The sequence below is a fragment of the Crocuta crocuta genome, unplaced genomic scaffold, assembly GCF_008692635.1.
Source record: "Crocuta crocuta isolate KB4526 unplaced genomic scaffold, BGI_CrCroc_1.0 scaffold266, whole genome shotgun sequence".
Taxonomy (NCBI): domain Eukaryota; kingdom Metazoa; phylum Chordata; class Mammalia; order Carnivora; family Hyaenidae; genus Crocuta; species Crocuta crocuta.
The window spans coordinates 6,262,775-6,284,392 of NW_027531005.1; the positions used below are offsets into that span (position 1 = coordinate 6,262,775).

The window sequence follows — 21,618 nt, forward strand, 5'->3', positions numbered from 1 at the left end:
GATGGGGTAGGAAATTAACTTGCTTTCAGGGCTCTGGCTTGCTTTTAGGGCTCAGCCATTATCTTAGGAAATAAGGGAAAAGAAAATGAGGGATCCCAGAAATTACAGCAATGTTTGGGTCCCGAGTTTTCTGCTCCAGACTGGACCCTGATCAGGACAAACTTCCTTATATAGTATCTCATTATGAAGGTTAAAAAAGAAAGATTCCCATACGCCCCCTCATGCATGGGGAAAACTATAAATTATTGTTGGCTATGAAGTACAACTTTTGCAGTTGTAGAACCTTTCAAATAGGTCAACAATGAAGGGGATAAAAGAAAAATAATACAAATGTGTAGAACTGTTATCATCCTAGAGATTCAGTTTTATCCTGGTTTCTAACAAAAAAAGAAAGTTTGAAAAATCATTGCCAGCGTATTTATTATAACATAAGCAGCTGGTGTTGCCATGCCAACTTACGGATTTATATTTTCTGTGCTCTAGGTTTCTGTATCCTATACAGAGTTTTTACACTACCAGCCGACGAAAAACTCAATCTTATAAGCCTAAGTTCTGGTCTTTGAACTTTAATGTATTAGGTCAAATCATTATATTAGTATGTAGGCCCACAGTAAGAGTGAATGATCATAGTATAAAAATAAATTTCATTGTACTGGAAACACTTGGTATTCAAAGACAGGAAATCATTAGATTATTACGAATACATTATCAGCCAGTTTCAAACAATTTTGGTCATTTTTTATGGATTGGAAAAATTCTAGGAATTCACACCCAGGCATTTGCTAAACTTATCAGTGCCATGTTAAGTCCTTAAAAATATCTTGAGTATCAAAAAAAAAAAAACTGCTGGTAGAGCATTCCTGAGTAATTTACAACAAAACTTCAGCTGTGACCACAGTATTTTTAAGGTTACTCAGTCAAGTTTCCCAGAATTCTCAAGCTAGTGCCTTAATTCTATCTGATTTATCAACTCTGATATTTTTTTTCATATTTATCAGTCCTCTGAAATTGGGATACCTCTTTTATAAATTTTTTTTTAATTTGAGAGAGAGAGAGAGAGACAGACAGAGTGTGAGCAGGCAAGGGACAGAAAGAGGGACAAAGAATCTGAAGCAGGCTCCAGGCTCTGAGCTGCCAACACCGAGCCCACCATGGGGCTCGAACCCACGAACTGCAAGATCATCACCTGAACCCAAGTCAGACGCTTAACCAACTGAGTTGCCCAGGTGCCCCTGAAACTGGCATACATCTTTAAACTGCTGTGGATGAGGCAACCTGGGGCACAGCTGTCACTTCCTGCACATATGGACATGGCTGTTATCTCTGGGAGCAATGCAATCCCTTGCCTTTTCAATCAACAAACCATTGAGCACCATTTGAGAAAAGAATGGGAGTCTTGTTATAGTTGGATAGTCTCCCCAGTGATATTTACGGTAAGATCAAGAAGCCCCAGCATCCAGCGTGTTGCAGTTGGAGACAATAGCAGAGCACTTTCTAGAGACACGTAGCACCACCCATGCTCTTGATGGCACAGAGGGCAGTATTAATGAAATGCCACAGCCAATGATGTCTTTGAAACAAGAAGTCATTCGGAAGCGCTGAGCTGTGAAAGTGAGGAAGTTTTAGGAGTATCAATTTATTTCACTTTCCTTTTCCTTTTTACGTATTATATAAAAATGCAATGTGATTAAAATCTATGCCTAAATAAGCTTGAAAAAGTTCTTTCAATACATACAAAATAAGAAGTCTTAAGTGATAAGCACTGCCAGAGTTTGTCAATGTTTTCTCTTTCTTCATGGTGCATACATAATGGTGCATCTTCTAACTGCTGATGTCACAGATATGAGGAAATAGAGTTTTTTCCAACTTCTATTTTAAAAACCAACTTCTATTTATTACTTCATACCAATGTTACTGTCAACTAACTGGTTTTTACAGAGTTAAAAACCACTTAGAAACAAAAGCAGCTAGTCCATCTACCAATCTCTCTTCCCTCGATTCATCCTATAGACCAATGCCATTTAAAATATCTGAGCCCAGGGTGCCAGGCTGGCTCAGTCAGTAGAGTATGTGACTCTTGATCTCAAAGTTGTGAGTTCAAGCTTACGTTGGGTATAGAGATTACTTTAAAAAAAAAAAAAAAGTATTAAAAAAAAACTCAGCCCACTCACTTTTAATTCTTGGAATCCTACATTTTGTTTGTTTGAACATAAGAGTTGCTTGAAAACAAATTTTTACTATTAAAAAAATTAAAAAGCTTATTAGAGAGGAAAACAAAAAAAACCTCAGCCCTTTTGGGACTATGTGAAAATAAGTTTCTGAAACATTGAATATGATTTATTGATCACTTACTAGGTGTCAAGTACTTCATATATTATGTCAATTAATCTTCCCATAATTCTAGAAGGAAAATTCTAGTATACCCATTGTACAGCTAAGAAAAACAAGGCTTAATAAACTTAAGTAACTTCCCTGAATCATATGGCTAGTTTAACAGCAATACAGGTGCAAACCACGCTAATTTTTTTTTAAATTTTTTAATGTTTTTTATTTATTTCTAGGAGAGAGAGAGAGAGACAGCGTGAGCAGGGGAGGGTCAGAGAGAGGGGGAGTCACAGACTGAAACAGGCTCCAGGCTCTGAGCTGGCAGTCAACACAGAGCCCGACGCGGGGCTCGAACCCACGAACTGCGAGATCATGACCTAAGCGAAAGTCGGACGCTTAACTGACTAAGCCACCCAGGCGCCCCAAAACCACGCTAATTTTTATCTAGCTCCAAAGCCTGTATGTTCAGCCACTTAGCTATCATTTCTTTTTTTCTCAAAACCACTTCTACAGCTCGCCACTTCTCACAGGATGAAGTCCAAACTCTCAGTCCAGTGTTCCAACCTTTCTAATCATTCCCTACTTTTCCACCGGGGCCACCAGATACAGTTGTGCCTGCCCAGCTCTGTAGACTATGGTAACGGCACCCTCTTAGATGGCCAGTTTCCTCACTAACTTTTGCATCTAACAAGTTCTTTTCTACCTCTGGGTCTTTAATTCTGCTTCCTATCCAAACATTATCCATCTTTCAAGGCCCAACTCAATTTCTACTTCCTTTAAGAAAAATCCCTAAGTGTTCTAGCCACAATTCTTAGTCCTTTTTAAATTCATAAAAACTCAAATGGTCACTTAGATTGTTGTATATCCCATATTCAACTAGTGTGTGACATCGCTGAGCACAGGGACTGGGTCTTTTGTTTAACATATATTATGAAATAGTTGACATATTCAAACACGTGCAGATGATATATTAACAAACATTCTTATAATTGCCAGAGATGGAAAGTGTTTAGGGTATTTATAAGAGCCATTAGAGTTCTGGGCACAGAAAGTGCTTGTTGAGGATTTAAGAATTGGCTGCTACAACCATAATATCAATGGGCTTTTAGTCTGGTAGCAAAGATAGTCCCAGACAAGATATCATAGTTCTTTTGTATACCTGAAGCTTTTCTGGAGAAAAGACAAGTTTTCAGGAAGGTCTCATGGAAGATTAAAAAAAATTTTTTTTTTTAACCTATGAGCTCCTCGGAAATGAAAAATATATTGTCATCTGAGGTATGTAACAAAAAGAGGCCCCAGTGCAGAGCTGCCCGCAGACCCATGATCCTCAAGCACACCCGGCGCGGAGCTACGCCACAGGCTCTGGCCCGGGAAGTTATGTTGGCCTCACCCTATTCTGTCCAGCCCCAATGTTAGCCTCTTTCCTCCCCTGCCTCAGTCCAGATCCCTAATTTTCCCCCTTGCTTCCTGGATCCCTAGTTTTGGACCTTGAAACCTCAAAGGACTTGGATGGAATTCTTATCTCATACTGTGTATCTAACAGTGTTAGTTATTTGTTAGGTATGTAGATAAATCAAGATTTTTTACTTTATTATTGTTAAAAATTTTAATTCCAGCAACATACAGTGCTATATTATTTTGGGGTGTACAATATAGTGAGTCAACAATTCTATACTTTACTCAGTGCTCATCATGATAAGTGTACTCTTAATCCCCCTCACTTGCTTTACGCATTCCCCCCTCCCTCCCTCCCCTCTGGTAACCATCAGTTTTTCTCTAAAGTTAAGAGTCTGCTTTTCGGTTTCTCTTTTTTTTTCTTTGTTCATTTGTTTTGTTTCTTAGAGTCCATACATGAGGGAAACCATATGGTATTCTTTACTATTTTTTAAATATGCTGCCACATTTCCAACTCAAAGCTATTTTTAAAAATTTATATAAAAAAGTGAATGACTTAGAACAAGAAATCACGACCAACTCCAGAGTCCACCCATCTACTGGGAAAGAGGAATTGAAGACATAAGGATGATATTTCAAAGAAGCTGGTGACAGCCCCAGAGCTACCTCTTGCCTCTATGACTGACTAATTTCTGTACCTGTAGAACTGGTTAGTCATTTCCAGTGTATCCCCATCTAAACGCTATGGATTATTAACTCTGAGGAGAGAGCTCCATCTCAAGTTCTTTTGAAAAAGGAGAGAAATTCTCTCTCTGTTCCTCAACAAAGTATTTCTAGGCCTATTTCTACCATGCCTATAAAAGTATGGGACATGGCAGTGAGCCAAGAGAATGCCCTCAGGGCACGGCAACTTAAAAAAATCTACCATTTGCCAATGCTTTTCATGCTAGCTCTCTATAAACATATATAGGGGGATGATAATCAACTTTAATTAATTTCTACTGCTCCCCAGTGAGGTAGGTATTACCCTTATTTTACACATGAGGACACTGAGCAACATGTAGGAAAAATCCATGTGGAGAAGTACACAAAAAATCAAAGCTTAAAAACAGTTTTCACGAATGTGGAGTTTTAGTTATATATGCCCACTCTAGTTTAATACCAGCCCATTGAGAATACTGAATTCGCTTGTCTAAATGTTAGTAATGCTATGTTTTACTATGGGAGCCACATGTTCACTTAAGAAAGATATCAGAAAGGGTCAAAACACTCAATGGAGTTGCTCTGGAAGTCTTTTAACTTGTTTTTTGTTTTAAAACCTGAGGCTTAAGAAGACAAAGGTTTTACACTGCAGAGAACGTTAGATCTGAAAGTCTAGATCCCAAGCAATGTAGAGAAACCCTGAGCTTCTGGAGAAGGATATCTTGTTCTATGTCAGGGTTGAAGGCTCTTTCTGAGAGTTCAGCTGGTTTTATTTCACTATCCCACATTACAAATATAGACATGGCATATGCGATCTCTGAACCCGGTAGCTCCTCCAGCCAGCCAACCATCATAATGATGAATATTTATTATTCATCTCCTGTATACTAGGCACTGTGCTAAGGAAGGGCTGAGGACAAAACGGAAAGCAAATTTATCAGTCACAGTGTCCCATTATTGTGTATATTCCTATTTAGTGGATAGGACAAATATTACCACAAAAATAAATGTATAAATGCAAACCGGGACAAGTACTATAAAGAAGAACAGAAGCTAACTTCATTGTTCTTTACTTCTCAAGGTCTCAGTTGAGATCCAATGTAGCATTAGAGCCCAGAGACCAAATCTGCATTGCTGAGTGCTGCCGATGTTTAAGGTGATTCATTCATTCAACAAATATTACTGAGCAACTACTCGTGGCAGGGGGAATGTGTGGCACTGGGAGCATAATGGACAACAAAGTAGATCCAGTCCTCCTGTCTTGGGGCTCACAATCTAGGTGGGGACAGACAGTGATCAAATAATCACACAAATAAGAGTCCATCTGTAGTAAGTAGACAGAGATGCGGTGAGAGCCTTGGCTAGAACAAGAAGCTATGACTTGTGCAGGAGGTGAGAGAAGGCTTCACAGAGGAAGTGTCAACTGAACTGAATTCTTAAGTATAAGGTGAGGAAGGAGGTCAGAAAGAGAGCAAATTGGAGTTAAGAGCATACACAAAAGCTCTGTGGAGGGATGAAGCAGAGTTTGTGCAAAGGAATGAGCGGAGACTCTTGTGGCTGGAGTGGAGAGAAGCTGAGGAGGGGGAAGGCATGGCTGGGGCTGAGGAGAGTCACACAGAGGCCTCCTGCTGAAAGGGAAGTGGATGGACACCAGAGTTGGGAGCCAGGCTTGTGGCAATGGAAACAGAGAAAATTGGGCAAATTTGAGAGCTATTTAGGAAATGGAGAACAAAATAATGGGTGTGGGGAGGAAAGGAGAGACAGGGAGGTGCCAGAAATGGTTCTACGCTTCTGCCTTGCATAACCGGATGAGGGAGAGACAGACACTGAAACAGACATTAGATTTTTTTGTTTGTTTTTTGGTGGAGGAGAAGATTTAAGTTTATAGTTTTGCTCAAGTTGAGGGGCTATTAAGATACCTAGGAGATTTTTCTCTTTTCTGTTCTATTTCAGTGACAATCTTTTGGAAGTATTTTTGATAATGTCTGTTTTCTGTTATTTGTGTCTTCAATGTATAGAAATAACTTTTCTTTTTTAAAACTGCATTCAAACATATGAACATATAGATGGAATTTCACTTTTTTTAAAAAAAGATTATTTTAAGTAATCTCTATATTCAACGTGTAGCTTGAACCCACAACCCTGAGATGAAGAGTCACATGCTTTACCTACTCAACCAGTGAACCCCCAAAATTTCACTTCTATGTCCTACTATCTTTTACTCCATCACTCACTTACCCCCAAGGTGCCCTGATGGCCTCTCCTGTTGTTTCTGCGGGTCTGACCAAGAAAAGGGAAAGGAGGAGTGCCTTCTGGTGTTCATCATCACCAGAGTAATGCCCTTTAAACGGCCTCCTTTCCTCCCCAGAGAGAAGCTAGCAGTAGCTATAATGCATTGTTTTATAACAACCATCCTGACCTTTCTTTCATAGGACTGTGGAGAACTGAAAGGTAGTTCTATTTTAGAAGAGAAGGCAAGGACTAAAAAAATGAGATTAAATGTGAAACCCTATATTTAATGCCCTAGACAAACCTATGGGAGACGTAAAACTCCATAATCTTGAACCCAAATCCCAACCGTGGCTCTACTATTCAGAAGCTGGAGAATCTTAGGCAAATCACTTAGCCTCTCTGGTCCAGTGTATAATAATATCCCTACATCTCCAGGTTATTGCCAGAATGATTGAGAATATGTAGACTTCAAAGTTTTATAAATCTGTTAGTTACTATACTATTTTTTTTTTGCAATACTATACAAATGCAGAATCCTTTGCATTCAACAGTTCCATAAACACATATACAATGTAGATTTACTTTTAAAGTAGGACCAAACTCTTTGTATGGTTCTATAGTCTGCTTTGTTCACTTAATACGTCATCACCATCTGAAAATGTTAACAGAAAGATCTATGTCATCGGGCGGGATAGCAGTCCTATCTCTGGATGACCCATCAATTTAACTAATCCCTTATCTTTAAACATTTGGGTTATTCTTAATTTTTAAAAAATACTATAAAGAGTATAGTGACTAATATATATACTTATTTGCCCTTTTAACCAATTATTTCCTTTAGATAAATTTCAAAAGAAAGCTGGGTTAAAAAGTGTACATTTGGGCACTTTTTATGCCAGCTGCCAATCTGCCTTGTAGAAAATTACATCAATTTAAACTGCCTGACATGCCAACATTGCAAACTGTACATCTTTTGCATGTTTGCCATCCCAAGCCATGTAAAATGGCTTTCTGTTTTAATTATCATTTCTTTGAAAATATTGTGTTTGTTAGACATTTGTATTTCTTCCTTCTGTTTATGTCTTTTTCTCTTTTGTCTTTGGGCATTTGAAAACATAATTTTAAATGAAAAATTTAAATGTAAAGAACAGTAAATAAATACTTCTACCCTCACCACCTAGATTCAATTGTCAATATTTTGGCATAATTACTTCTGCCATCTGTACACATACACACATATGCAATATTTTTTGGGCTAACCACTTAAGGTATATTTTAGACCACACCACTTCTAAATACTTTAGCATGCATCCTGGAAAGATAAGGGCATTCTCATATATAACTACAATACAATGATCACATCCTACAAAAATAACACAATTCCTTAATATCACCTAATAGTGAATCCGTATTCAATCATATCTTTGGGTCTTTGTCCTTCATCTGTTCATGTTTTTATTGATTTTTGAGAGCTCTTTATATATTAAGAATATTAATCATTAGTTCACTGCTTACTATGTAATCTTGAGCAAACTACTTAAGCTCTCAAACCCTCAAATTTCTACATCTGTAAAGCACAAATAACAACATACATATATATATATAAAATAGTGTTATTGTCATGATTACGTAAAAATCATAAATATAAAGTACTTAGCAGAAAACAGCCACGTTAAAAATACTCAATAAACTGTAATTGCTGTTATTAATTTATTCAAGTTATTAATTTGAAAACTCCAGTTTGTTGTGAGTCATTGAATTTTATTTACAGTGCCTTGCTATATACCCCAATTGTGGCCAAGGAGGTGATATGGGCAGAACTCTGAAAAATATTTAAAAACATTTTAACATCAACTATTAAAAGCCTTAGTAAAATTTCTAACCCCTTTTAACAAGCTCTTAACAGACAATCTTGAATCTGAAATCCATATTCCAAAACTGAACAGCCCTACTGAATTTTAATTTTTCTAGAGTTCTCAGCAGCTTCTAGCTAGAAAAGCAAAAAGGAAGATTAAGGATGCCTTCAGGCAGGAGGACAAAATGCAAATATCAGTTTTAAAAATTATTAAATGAGATTATACCTATTGTATAGTTATACCTACAGTATATATACCACAGTAAGCACTCAATGAATGTTAGACATTATAAAATCTAAATAATTTCCTTAACGGTTATTAACAAGAGATTATGTGTAATACATTACATACTTATTATGGTAAATAATGGCTCTGATTATTTAATATCACTTTGTACACCAGTGTATAGGAAGATTAAGGAATATCCTGTACCCTGAAAGTTAACAGAGGTCATCCAAAGTGATCAAAGCATAGTGTTCCCTTTGAGGGATATAGTTTAATTACTTTTTCAATTTTGTACATGTTTATTGTTCTATTGAGGTTTAGGTATATTTTAGTTATTTTACTTTCCTACTAACTTCCCCACTTAGTTGAGATTTTTAATTTATAAGAAAAGAATTAATACACAGCATTTCCTTACAATTTTCAATCTATTCATATCTGCAATTATAACTCTTATCTAATTTCTAAGACTATATATTTGCTTTCTTCTCCCTTTTCCTCAACTAGCATGCTACACATTTTTCTATTTCATTGGATTTTTCATAGTATCATTTATGGAATGTAACAATTCTACTTTCTCTGCTCACAGGCTCGTTCCTTTCTTCTACATGTCTATCCTATTTTTTTCTTAGACTCATTTTAGTATTCCTTTTCCAGCTTCTTGAATTCGATAGTTTATTTCTTTTCCATCTTTCTTGTGTATATAAACAAATTTAAGGCAGTGAATATTCCTTTGAGTACCAGTTTGAATCATAATTTTTAAGTTTTGCTTTACATTTTTAAAATTTTATTTATTTTTGATAGTGAGACTGAGGGCGAGTGGAGGGGGGTGACACAGAGAGAGAAGGAGAGAGAGAATCCCAAGTAGGTTCCACACTGTCAGAACACAGGACAACTCGGGGCCCAATTTCACAAGCTGTGAGATCATGACCTGAGCTGAAATCAAGAGTCAGATGCTTAACTGACTGAGCTACCCAGGTGCCGCTTAACTGACTGAGCTACCCAGGTGCCACACACCCCCAATTTTTTTAAAGTTTATTTATTTTGAGAGAGAGAGGAAGAGTGCTTTATGTTTGTTGAAACAGTTTGCAAATTAAGTTTTTTTTTTAAGAAGTATGTATGTATGTATTTATTAGTATCTTAAAATTTCCATGTGGCCGAACATTTTTTCCTATCCATCTTTTAATATTAAGTTCAAAATTTCCTGTACTATGGTCAAAAATATGGTCTGTATGGGGCGCCTGGGTGGCTCAGTCAGTTAAGCGTCCGACTTCGGCTCAGGTCATGATCTCACGGTTCGTGGGTTCGAGTCCCGCGTCGGACTCTGCTGACAGCCAGCTCAGAGCCTGGAGCCTGTTTCAGATTCTGTATCTCCCTCTCTCTCTGACCCTCCCCTGCTCACACTGTCTCTCTCTCTCTTTCAAATAAATAAAACATTAAAAAAAATTTTTTTAATTAAAAAAAATATGGTCTGTATAATTCCACTACTGGGCATTTACCCAAAGAAAATGAAAACACTAATTTGAAAAGATATACGTACCCTTTAATGTTTACTGCAGCATTATTTACAATAGTCAAGATACAAAAGCAACCCAAGTGTCCATCCACAGATAGATGAATAAAGAAGAGGTGGTGTATATACATAATGCAATATTTCTCCATCATAAAAAAAAGACTGAAATCTTAATATTTGCAACAACATGGATGTATGTAAAAGGTAAAATACTAAGTGAAATAAGTCAGAGAGAAAGACAAATTCATATGCGGAATTTAAGAAACTAAACAAACAGACTCTTAAATACAGAGAACAGTTAGCTGCCAGGGCTGAGGGATGAATAAAATAGATAAAGGGGATTCAAAAGTACACTTCTCTTGAGCACTGTGCAATTTACAGAATCACTGAACCATTGAATTCTGTACCCAGAACTAATTTAATACTGCATGTTAATTATACTTGTTTTAAAAAAAGAGAGATTTGTAGTTCTAGGTGAAAAACAAAATTAGTTACTTGAATAAAAAAACATGGCTGTACAATTTCTACATTTTATAATTTATTAAGATTTTGGGGGGCCTAATAATAATATATGGTCAATTCTTATAATTCATTCGTGTTATTTTTTTCAAATATGGCATATTATCTCCTTCTGCAGTAACAAGACTAGCATATATATCTTCTATATTAACCTCATTGATTCTTTTATTCAGATTCCTATATTCTTATTTACAGTTTTTTTCCTTAACCCGACAAAGATTAACATTTTTATTTTTTCTTATATTTGTAATTTTCTGTTCTACACACTTTCTTATAATGGTAGTTGAGGCATAAAAGGTTTGATATAAATTTATGCTGTTTATCAATACCAAATTACCTCTGGTTCTCAGTTAATACTCATTTGTCTCGAGAATTTGGCTTTGTCTGATATTAATGCTGCAATCCGTGATTTATTTTTGTAGGCATTTGTCTGACATGCCTTTGCCTATTATTTTACTTTTAACATCTTTAACAGCTTTATTGAGATTATAATTCATATACCTTACCTACTAGTTTCATATGACTGACACAAGTATCACTAACTTAGTGGCTTAAAACAACAGAAATTCATTTTCTTAGTTTTTCACTGGGCTAAGTGAACTTGTCAAGTTATTGGCAAGGCTGGTTCTTCTGGAGGCTCTAGGGAGAGTCCATTTCCTTGTCTTGTCCAGCTGCTCCTCGCCAGTATTCTTTGGCCCCTGACCCCTTCCCTTCCATCCAACCTTTTACTCCTACCAAGACATCTTCTATTTCTTTATCAATCTCCCTTTGTCTCCCTGTTATAAAGAGAGTATGGTTAGGCTTAGGGCCTACCTGGATAATCCAGGGCATCTCCCCATCTCAAAATTGTTAACCTAATCACATTATAAAGCCCTTTTTGCCATACAAGGTAACACAAAAAGTTCCAGGGATTCAGACCTGGATATCCTTGGGGGTCATTATTCAGCCTATCAGACCACACAATTCACCATTTAAAGTGTACAATTCAACCTTTTTAAGTATGTATGTAGGCTTGTGCAAGCATCATCATAATCTAATTTTAGAACACTTTTATCCCCTTTAAAATAAACTCCATACTCACTGGCTGTCACTTTCAATTCCTCCCTCCCACCCCTCCAACCTGGCAACGACTAAACTACTCTCCATCTCTATAGATTTGCCTGTTCTGGACGTTGCACATACTTCGAATCACACAACACACGGTCTTTTGTGACTGGCCTCTTTCACTTAGTGCAATGTTTTCAAGGTTCATCCCTGCTATAGCTTTTATCAGTATTTTATTCCTTCTTACTGCTGAATAACAGTCCATGTATGGAGAATAACACATTTTATTTATCCGTTCATCAGTTGATCAACATTCGGGTTGTTTCTACTTTGTGGCTATTATGAATAATGCTGCTAAAAATAACATGTGTAAGTTTTATGTGTTAAGTCTTGCTGCTATTGACACGGTGTGTATAAAATTTGTTTTCAGTTCTCTTGGGTAAACCTAGGAGCAGAATTGCCGGGTTATGTGGTAACTTTTCTTTTAATATTTTAAGAAATTGTCAAACTGTTTTCTGAAGCAGCTATATCATTTTATATTCCCAGTAGCAATGTATGGAGGATTCCAACTTCTGCATATTCTCAACAACACTTATTGTTGTCCATCTTTTTGATTATAATAATCCTAGTGAATGTCAAGGGGTGTCTAATTCTGGTTTTGGTTTTCATTTCCCTAATGACTATTCATCATTAGTGCTCATATACTTGCTGGCCATTTCCCTATCTATCTATCTATCTACCTATCTATTTGGAGAAAAATGTACTCAGGTTTGTTGCCATTTTTAAAAAAACTTTTAGTATAGCGTAAAGGCAATTTACGCTAGTTTCAGCTATTACAACATAGTGATTTGACAACTCTATATATTATGTTATGCTCACAAGTGTAGCTATTTCACCATACAACACTATTATGATACCACTGAATATATGCCCTATACTGTACCTTTCATCCCCGTGACTTATTCATTCCATAGGAAACTGGTACCTCCCACTCCTCTTTACCCATTTGCCCATCCCCCACCACTCCCTTCTGGCAATCACCAATTTGTTCTCTGTATTTAAGAGTCTGTTTCCACTTGGTTTGTTTTGTTCTTTAGAGTCCACATATAAGTGAAATCATATGATACTTGTCTTTCTCTGTCTGATTTATTTCACTTAGCATAATACCCTCTAGGTACATATTTGTTGTCACAAATGGCAAGATTTCATTCTTTTTTATGGCTGAGTAATATTCCATTGTAGACATACAGTACCTCTTCTTTATCCATTTATCAATGATGGGACACTTAGGTTGCTTCCATATCTTGGCAACTATAAATAATGCTGCAGTAAACATAGGGGTACATATATCTTTTTGATTTAGTGTTTTCATGTTCTTCTGTAAATACCCAGGAGTGGAATTACTGAATTGTATGGTATTTTTTTTTAAGTTTATTTATTTTGAGAGAGAGAGATGGAGAGAGAGAGCAGTTTAGTGACATAGAAAGAGGGAGAGAGAGAGAATCCCACAATGTCAGCACAGAGCCTGATGTGGGGCTTGAACCCACAGATGGCAAGTTCATGACCTGAGCTGAAACAAGAGTTGAGTGAGCCACCCAGGTGCCCCTGGTATTTCTATTTACAAAAAAATTTTTTTAAAGTTTTATTTATTTTTGAGAGAGAGTGAGTGAGTGAGTGAGAGAATAAGTGGGGGAGGGGCAGAGAATCCCAAGCAGGCTCCACACTGCCAGTGCAAAGCTTGAAGCCATGAACCATGAGATGACGACCTGAGCCAAAGTTGGATGCTTAACCAACTGAGCCACCCAGGTGCCCCTTTATTTTTACTTTTTAAGAAATCTCCGTACTGCATTCCACAGTGGCTGCACCAAAGTGTATTTCTACCAACAGGGCACAAGTGTTCTGTTTTTTTCCACATCCCGACCAACACTTGTTATTTCTTGTCATTTTGATACTAGCCATTCTGACAGGTATGAGGTGATATCTCACTGTGGTTTTGATTTGCATTTCCTTGATGATGAATGAAGCTGAGCATCTTCTAATGTATCTGTTGGCTACCTGTAGTTCTTTTTGGAAAAATGTCTATTCAGGTCCTCTGCCCCTTTTTTAATTGGATTGTTTGGTTTTTTTGGTGTTGAGTTATATAACTTCGTTATATATTTTGGAATATTAACTCCTTAACAAATATATCATTTACAAGTACCCTCTGAATCACATTCAGTAGGTTGGCTTTTCATTATGTTGATGGCTTCCTCTGTTGTGCAAAAAGCCTTTTATTTTGGTGTAGTCTTAATAATTTATTTTTACTTTTATTTACTTTTATTTTATTTCCCTTGCCTGAGGAGACACATCCATAAATATCTTGCTGAGGCCAACGTACAAGAGATTACTGCCCATGTTTTCTTCTAAGAGTTTTATAGATTCCAGGTCTCACATTTAGGTCTTTAATTCATTTCGAGTTTATTTTTGTGAATGGTGTAAGACATGGTCTAGTTTCATTCTTTTGCATGTAGCTATCTACTGCTCTCAGCACCATTTTTTTAAAATTTTTATTTATTTATTTTAATGTTTTATTTATTTCTAGGAGAGAGAGAGAGAGAGACAGCGTGAGCAGGGGAGGGTCAGAGAGAGAGGGAGTCACAGACTCTGAAACAGGCTCCAGGCTCTGAGCTGGCAGTCAGCACAGAGCCCGACACGGGGCTCGAACCCACGAACTGCGAGATCATGACCTAAGCGAAAGTCGGACGCTTAACCGACTAAGCCACCCAGGCGCCCCTCTCAGCACCATTTTTTGAAGAGACTTTCATACCTTCATTGTATATTCTTGCCTCCATGGTCATAGATTAATTGACCATATAACAGTCAGTTCATTTCTGGGCTTTCTATTCTTCTCCATTGATCTATGTGTCTATTTTTTGTGCTAGTACCATACTGTTTTGACTATTAAAGCTTTGTAATACATTATGAAATCTGGGATTGTGATACCTCCACCTGTGTTCTTATTTTTCAAGACTGCGTTGGCTATTTGAGGTCTTTTGTGGATTCACACAAATTTCAGGATTTTTGTTCTGCTTCTACGAAAAATGCTATTGGTATTTTGATTGGGATTGCATTGAATCTGTAGATTACTTTGGGTACTATGGACATTTTAACAATATTAATTTTTCCAATCCATGAACAAAAATCTCCTTCTTTTTGTTTGCATTGTCATCAATTTCCTTCATCATTGTTGTATACTTTTCAGAGTACAGGTCTTTCACCTCCTTGGTTAAGTTTATTCCTAAGCATTTGATTCTTTTTGGTGCAACTGTAAATGGAATTGTTTTCTTCATTTCTTTTTCTGCTACTTTGTTATTAGTGTATAAAGTGCATCAAATTTCTGTATGTTAATTTTGCATCCAACTTTACTGAATTCATTTATGAGTTCTAACAGATTTTTGGTGGAGTTTTTAGGATATTCTAAGTACAGTATTATGTCATCTGCAAACAGTGACAGATTCTTTGCCATTTTAAAATTGGGCTGTCTTTTTATTGTTGAATTCTGAAAGTTCTTTATATATTCTGGATTCAAGTTATTTATCAGATACATAATTTGCAAATATTTTCTCCCATTCTGTGGACTGTCTTTTCACTTTCTTAATGGTATCATTTACAGTCACTTTGAACATTAGTGGTCAATATAAGTATATCATATAAATTAAATGGGGTTGGATTTTGGTTTGGATTACTGTTGTTCCATCTGAAAGAAAATCTTTGTCTTTCTCAAGGAAGTTAACTCATTTATATTTATGATTTATAACAGACTTAGTTGACCTCACTTAAACTACTTTGTTCTATATATTGTGTTTTGTTTTTTAATTCCTTTGTTTTTTGTCTTTTACAAGGACTTGGCTTTTTTTTTTTTTCCTCTTTAGTGTTCTGGAAGACATATGCTGCTTCTATTTCTACTGGTATTTATTCTTTAGTTTGTATTTATTAAATGTCAGTCATGAAAAAATAGCTACTGCTTTTTATCTTAGTCTAGTGTATTATACCATGATTTGTTTCTGTTTCATAGTCTATATCTTTTTATATGCTATGGAGGACTCCAACAGTTTCCTAAAACTGTCTTTTTTATGTTCTTTTAAAGATTTTAAGTAATCTCTACACCCAACATGGGGCTCAAACTTCAATCCTGAGGTCAAGAGTCACACACGCTCCACTGATTGAGTCAGCTAGGCGCTCCTCTTTTCAGTGAGTAATTTTCAGAGGTATATTTCTGAGTCTTCTAGATGAGTCTTTTTCATCGATCACATTACTATTAGTAGTAGTAAAATTATTTAAAATTTTCAATACTGAAGAAAAGAAGACATGCCCAGATTTCATGTTTGTGAACATCATGACACTTATGAGTGCTTATCATGGGCCATTTTGAAGTAGAAGCCTTCTACTATACTCTTCTAAAGAAAGGTCCTAATATGCATCCCATTCTAGGGCCTCAGGAATTTTTGGGAAAACTCAAAAATGTTGAAAAGGAACCACAACATTTGTATGTGAAAAAAAAAAAAAACCAATAAACAAAATTTCAACTGATTACTAATCAGTCATAAACTCCCAAAATATCTATATTCGATATGGGAGAAATCTAATAAATGTCCCTTTAGCTAATAAATGTTACCCTCATAAAAACAAAATGCAATTTAAATGCATGACCATTATTCTCCTCATCATTCAAAGTTATTTTGGCCAGAGAAAAGCAGTTCACATAGCATAAGTATGCAAGGGTAAAATATTATCTTTATCAAATTAGCTATGGATAGTTAGGCAACCAAAATGCTCAACTCTATTTCAAAATTGAAGCAGAATGCTAAATCGATTCTCTGAAGAAACACAAGAGATTTTAAATATGCAACTCAAATAAGGGCAATCAGTAAAATGCTTCCTGAGATTTGTCTCACAAAGTTTCTATCTTGGAATTATCTCCCACTTTGTTTCTGACATACATCAGTAATTTTCTTACAAAACCTGCATTGGTTTCTTAACAAACATAATAACATTTCCCCACTTGCGTCTGATAGATGGCAACATATGTATCACACAGAATGTGTGAAAGGGTAGAATATGTTGTTATAATAAGTAGAAATAGAAATAGGGGCTCCTGGCTGGCTCAGCTGATGGAACATGTGACTCTTGATCTTGAGGTTGTGAGTTCGAGCCCCATGTTGGGTGTAGAGATTACTTTAAAACAAAACAAAACAAAACAGAAATAATCCTTTTTATTTTGATCTACATAAAGTAGCCTGAAAACGAGTCCCACTCCCACCCCTGGATGAGGGGAGGATAGGAGTACTAACTATTGTATTAGACGGAGGATCAAAAGAATGAACAACCACCCACAGAAAGCAAAGAGTATCTAAGAACACATCTGAGTCTTCTTACCACATTCTCCAAAGGTGCTGCACCAAACACTTTAAAGACAGGGTTGGGTTTGGAGGGTGAGATACAGAGGACAATAGCTTGTTGTCCCACTCGAGTAGTATATTCATCCAACGTGGCTCGAAGTTTCCTGAATCAGAGAGTGAAAAAAGATTGAAAACAGTTAAAGAAGATAGAGATTACAGTGACATGGAAACAAAACTTACTCTGACGATTTATTCTGATACAGTTTTTTTTTTTTTTTACCTGAAATGTGAAAATGGGAGTGTGAGGTTGGATATCCTGCTCGTTAAAAATATGTGCATACCTCTGTCCTAAAGACCAACGACAGCCCACTGACATACTGGTCAGCTACAAGTTTGCTTCAGGATACAGACATGACACAATGTTGAACATGGAGCGTATAATTCTTCCTGATCTCAGCAACACCAAAGGGGTTTTCTCTTACTGCTACTTATGATAATAATAAAGATTACTGCTGAGAAGTTTTCTTCTAGACTTACCATATCATCTTCATGCTTAATGAAAGGGGCTTAAATGAGCTGCTTCTAATTTCTTTGATTAGTCACTGTTTATTTCCCACTGACATAATTTTACCCAAAAGTACTACTTCAAAAATGTTGTCATTTCCAGATTTTCACTGCAGATAAACAATAATTCTTGGTCCTGCAGTATTTTACAAATGAGGAAGAAGTAAAAGAGCTTTTTCAAATATCAACACTGTATGAAACACAAACGCTGTCCTTTGCCATTGAAATCACGGGAGATTATTTTAAAGTTCTACATTCCGTAATTCTTCTGGGAACACAATCTATTCTTTCAACGCACTGGCGAGTAATGGCAATTCAAGTGAAACAAAATGAGCCTATCTCGTTTTCCATTTTTATCCAAAAGCATGTACTGTCATGTCTATGTCCCTTATAGCAAAGATATTTCTCTATAGACTACATTCTAATTACTCCTGCCTTTACCATCATGAAAGGAAATGAGAAAAATTGCCTGTCTAGTGGTATATAAAATCTTTGTTTGTTGAAAGCTACTGTTCAGTACTTTTTGGGTTTTTCCGTCAGTTTCTTATAGTCTTCTTCTTCTGTCCTTAGTATAAACTGTGTTTTCTAGCTTTTATCACATATCATTTACATGTGCTGGCCCTCCATTTGGATTCAACATTCCAATAGACACCTAGAGAATTTGGATATAATATTTAAAATACTACAAGAACAAAACCATCTAGAACATTTTGTAGATGAAATTTCTAATCAGGTATGTATGGATGTTGTGCAACCAAAAATATTAAGTCCTCTGTGTACCGTGCTTGGGTGGTAATCTTTCTTTGCAACCTACAAACTCTTCAGAGAAAACAGAAATGAGCAAAGGAACATACACCAAACAAGAAACCTGGCAGCACTCCTTAAAGGAATGGTCTATATTCACAAAGGAATGGTCTATATTCACGGTCTCCAATTCTTCTCTTCCCATTCTTTCTTGCAGACACTCCCAATTCTTTCATCCTTACGCTCCTTTGAAAAAGCTCTTGTCAACTTCAATCATGACCTCCATGTCGCTAAATCTAATGGTCAGTTTGCATCTTGCTCAACCTGTCAGCAGCATTTGACACAGCCAATCACATGCCTTCCTTCTTAAAACTCTTTCTGCACTTGGTTTCCAGGATACTGCTCTTTTAGTTTTCCTTCGGATTTGCTGGTAGCTTCTTGGACTCCTCTGTTCGTTCCTTTCCACCCTCCAGCCTCTACCAGGTAGTTCAGGCCTCAGTCTGCACTCACTCCCTAGGTGAGCTCTTCCAGTCTCACAGTCTTAGATACTGCCTACATGCTTCTTTCTTCAGCAGAGATCCCTCCTTTGAATTCCAGACTCATGCATCAACTACTTTTCTGTACCTCCACTTAATGTTTAAGATGTATCACAAATCTCCTGTGCCTAAAACCAAATTCCTGAGTCTTCCCTACCCTTCTTCCTATACGTTCCTCTTCCAGTGTCATCTCAGTCTTTCTAGTAATCGGACCAAAAGTCTTGAGGTCACCCTTCACTCCTTTTTTTTTTTTTGCTCTCACACCCCACATCCAACCCATTAATTAATCGTGCTGGAGTTGGCTTCCGAAATACATTCAGGACTTGATGTATTACTTCCTTTGCTGTTGCTATATTAGTTTTAAGACACTATAATTTCTGTCCTGGATTACTACAATAACCTCCTAACTACTCTCCCTGCTTCCTTTCTCAAACACCTAAATTCTATTCTCAACATCACAGCCTGAGGGATCCTTTTAAAATACAAATTAGTGGGGGGGTGCCTAGTGGTTCAGTCAGTTGAGCATCCGACTTCGGCTTAGGTCATGATCTCGCAGTTCATGGGTTCGAGCCCCGCGTCAGGCTCTGTTCTGAATGCTTGCTCAGAGCCTGGAGCCTGTTTCAGATTCTGTGTCTCCTTCTCTCTTTGCCCCTCCCCCACTCACTCTCTGTCTTACTCTCTCTCTTAAAAATAAATAAATGTAAAAAATTAAAATATATATATATATAAATTAAGAGATCTCACAGTTTATGAGATCAAGCCCCTTGTCAGTTTCTGCACTGACAGCTCAGAGCCTGCTTGGGATTCTCTTTCTCTTCCTGTACCCCTCTACCACTCCCCTTTCCCATACTCTCTTTCCCCCTCTCCCTCTGCTCTTTCTCTACTCACACTCTCTCTCTCAAAATAAATAAACATTTAAAATAATTAAAATAAAATATAAATCAGACCATATCACCGCTTTAGTCAAAAGCCTTCACTGACTTCTTGGGGCACCTGGGTGGCTCAGTCAGTTAAGCGTCCCACTTGATTTTGCCTTAGCCATGATCTCACAGTTTGTGGGCTTGAACCCCACAATGGGCTCCATGTTGACAGTGTGGGGCTTGATTGGGATTTTCTCTCTTTCCCTCTCTTTCTCTGCCTCTTCTCCACTCTCACTCTCTCTCAAAATAAATAAATAAACTTAAAAAAAAAAGCTTTCACTGATTGCCCCTTCCACTCAGAACAAGAGTCAAAGCCCTTATACTGAACCAAAGACCCCATGACATACTACTACTTCTCCTTTTTTCTTTTTTTTTTAAGATAGAAAGTGAGGGGGGGGAGGGGGGGAGGGGAGAGAGAGACAATTTTAAGCAGCCTCCACATCTAGCACGGAGCTGATGCAGGGTTTGATCACATAACCCTGAGATCATGACCTGAGCCAAAATCAAGAGCTAGACTCTCAAACGACTGAGCCACCCCAGCACCCCTTATCATATATACTCCTACTCTGTCTCAGTCTCCTCTTATTCTCTCCCTGGCTGTTCCCCAAACAAGACGATCATGTTCCATCCGACTTCAGAAACTTTGCTTTTGCTATTCCCTCTGTCTGAAAAGCTCTTCCCCCAGACACAACAATGTCCTTTCACTTACTTCAGGTCTCTGTTCAAAGTCTACCTATCAAAGAGGACTTCCCAGACCTCTGTATCTCCCCAAGCCCCAATCTCTTTTCCTTACTCCACTTCATTTTTTCCCAAAGTACTTATCTTCATTTGACATTTTTCTTTTCCCGCCGCTAGACTAAGAGCTCCTTAAGGGATGCTGTTTTGCCCACTCTGATATTCCCAAGGCCCAGAACAATGTCTGCACAGAGCAGGCCTAAAAATTTTCTCTGAAGGCACTGATGTGATATTATACATCAGTTCATCATTTCTAGTTTCATGTACCTAATTCCCCAGGAGTACTCTGAAGTCTAACTCTGCCATTGAGGGGTCTAACTTTGGATCCTCGATGCACCTAGTATCGTAGGTTCTATCTCTGTCGCCTGCACCATGAAGTGCTTGAGGACCAGCAACGGTATGGATAGGGGAGGCCTCACCGAAGCAAACGTGTTTGCTGTCTCTTCCGGATAGATGGATTAGACTCAAAGACATGAGGCCGTTTCCGCTTCTTTCCTGTTGCTACAGCAGCCGCCGCCGCCATTCCCACAGGACCTGAAATAACAACGTGTGCATGAGATCAGGCAAGGCCCGTGAACCGTACAAGACAGAAAACAGGTACAGAAAAGGCAGCACTTATTTCCTCATATCCCCTCAACACAGAGTGTTCCTGACAGGATCAACATACTTCACTACTGTTCAACACGATCATATTTTCGTTTACCAATGAAACGTACCATGACTCTGAAAGGGGGATGGAAACACCTCCCCACCATACTCTAGCTCAGTTTTACTTCATGTTTTGCTTTGCCAGCGTGCCTTTCCTGTGGAGGCAATAGTCTCAGAGGCGCTAGATGAGACTACAGCACTGAGAAGAGCTTGACAAAAGAAAACAAAATCACAGATTCAAATTTCATTTCCATCCCCTGTGCCCCTCTTTCCATGACCCCAAGT

The 21,618-nt window shown here is 37.4% G+C and overlaps 1 protein-coding gene across 4 annotated transcripts in view; it reads right to left on the bottom strand.

Moving 5' to 3' along the window:
- Nucleotides 1-21,618, bottom strand: part of NRF1 (nuclear respiratory factor 1) — a 94,141-nt gene that overhangs the window by 66,574 nt on the left and 5,949 nt on the right. For all 4 annotated transcript variants that reach the window (XM_077770755.1, XM_077770753.1, XM_077770752.1 and 1 more), the window contains exons 2-3: nucleotides 21,105-21,219; nucleotides 17,224-17,350 (exon numbers count right to left, since the gene is read on the bottom strand). In XM_077770755.1, coding sequence (XP_077626881.1) covers nucleotides 17,224-17,350; nucleotides 21,105-21,219 — 242 coding nt within the window. The remainder of the gene's footprint in view (nucleotides 1-17,223; nucleotides 17,351-21,104; nucleotides 21,220-21,618) is intronic.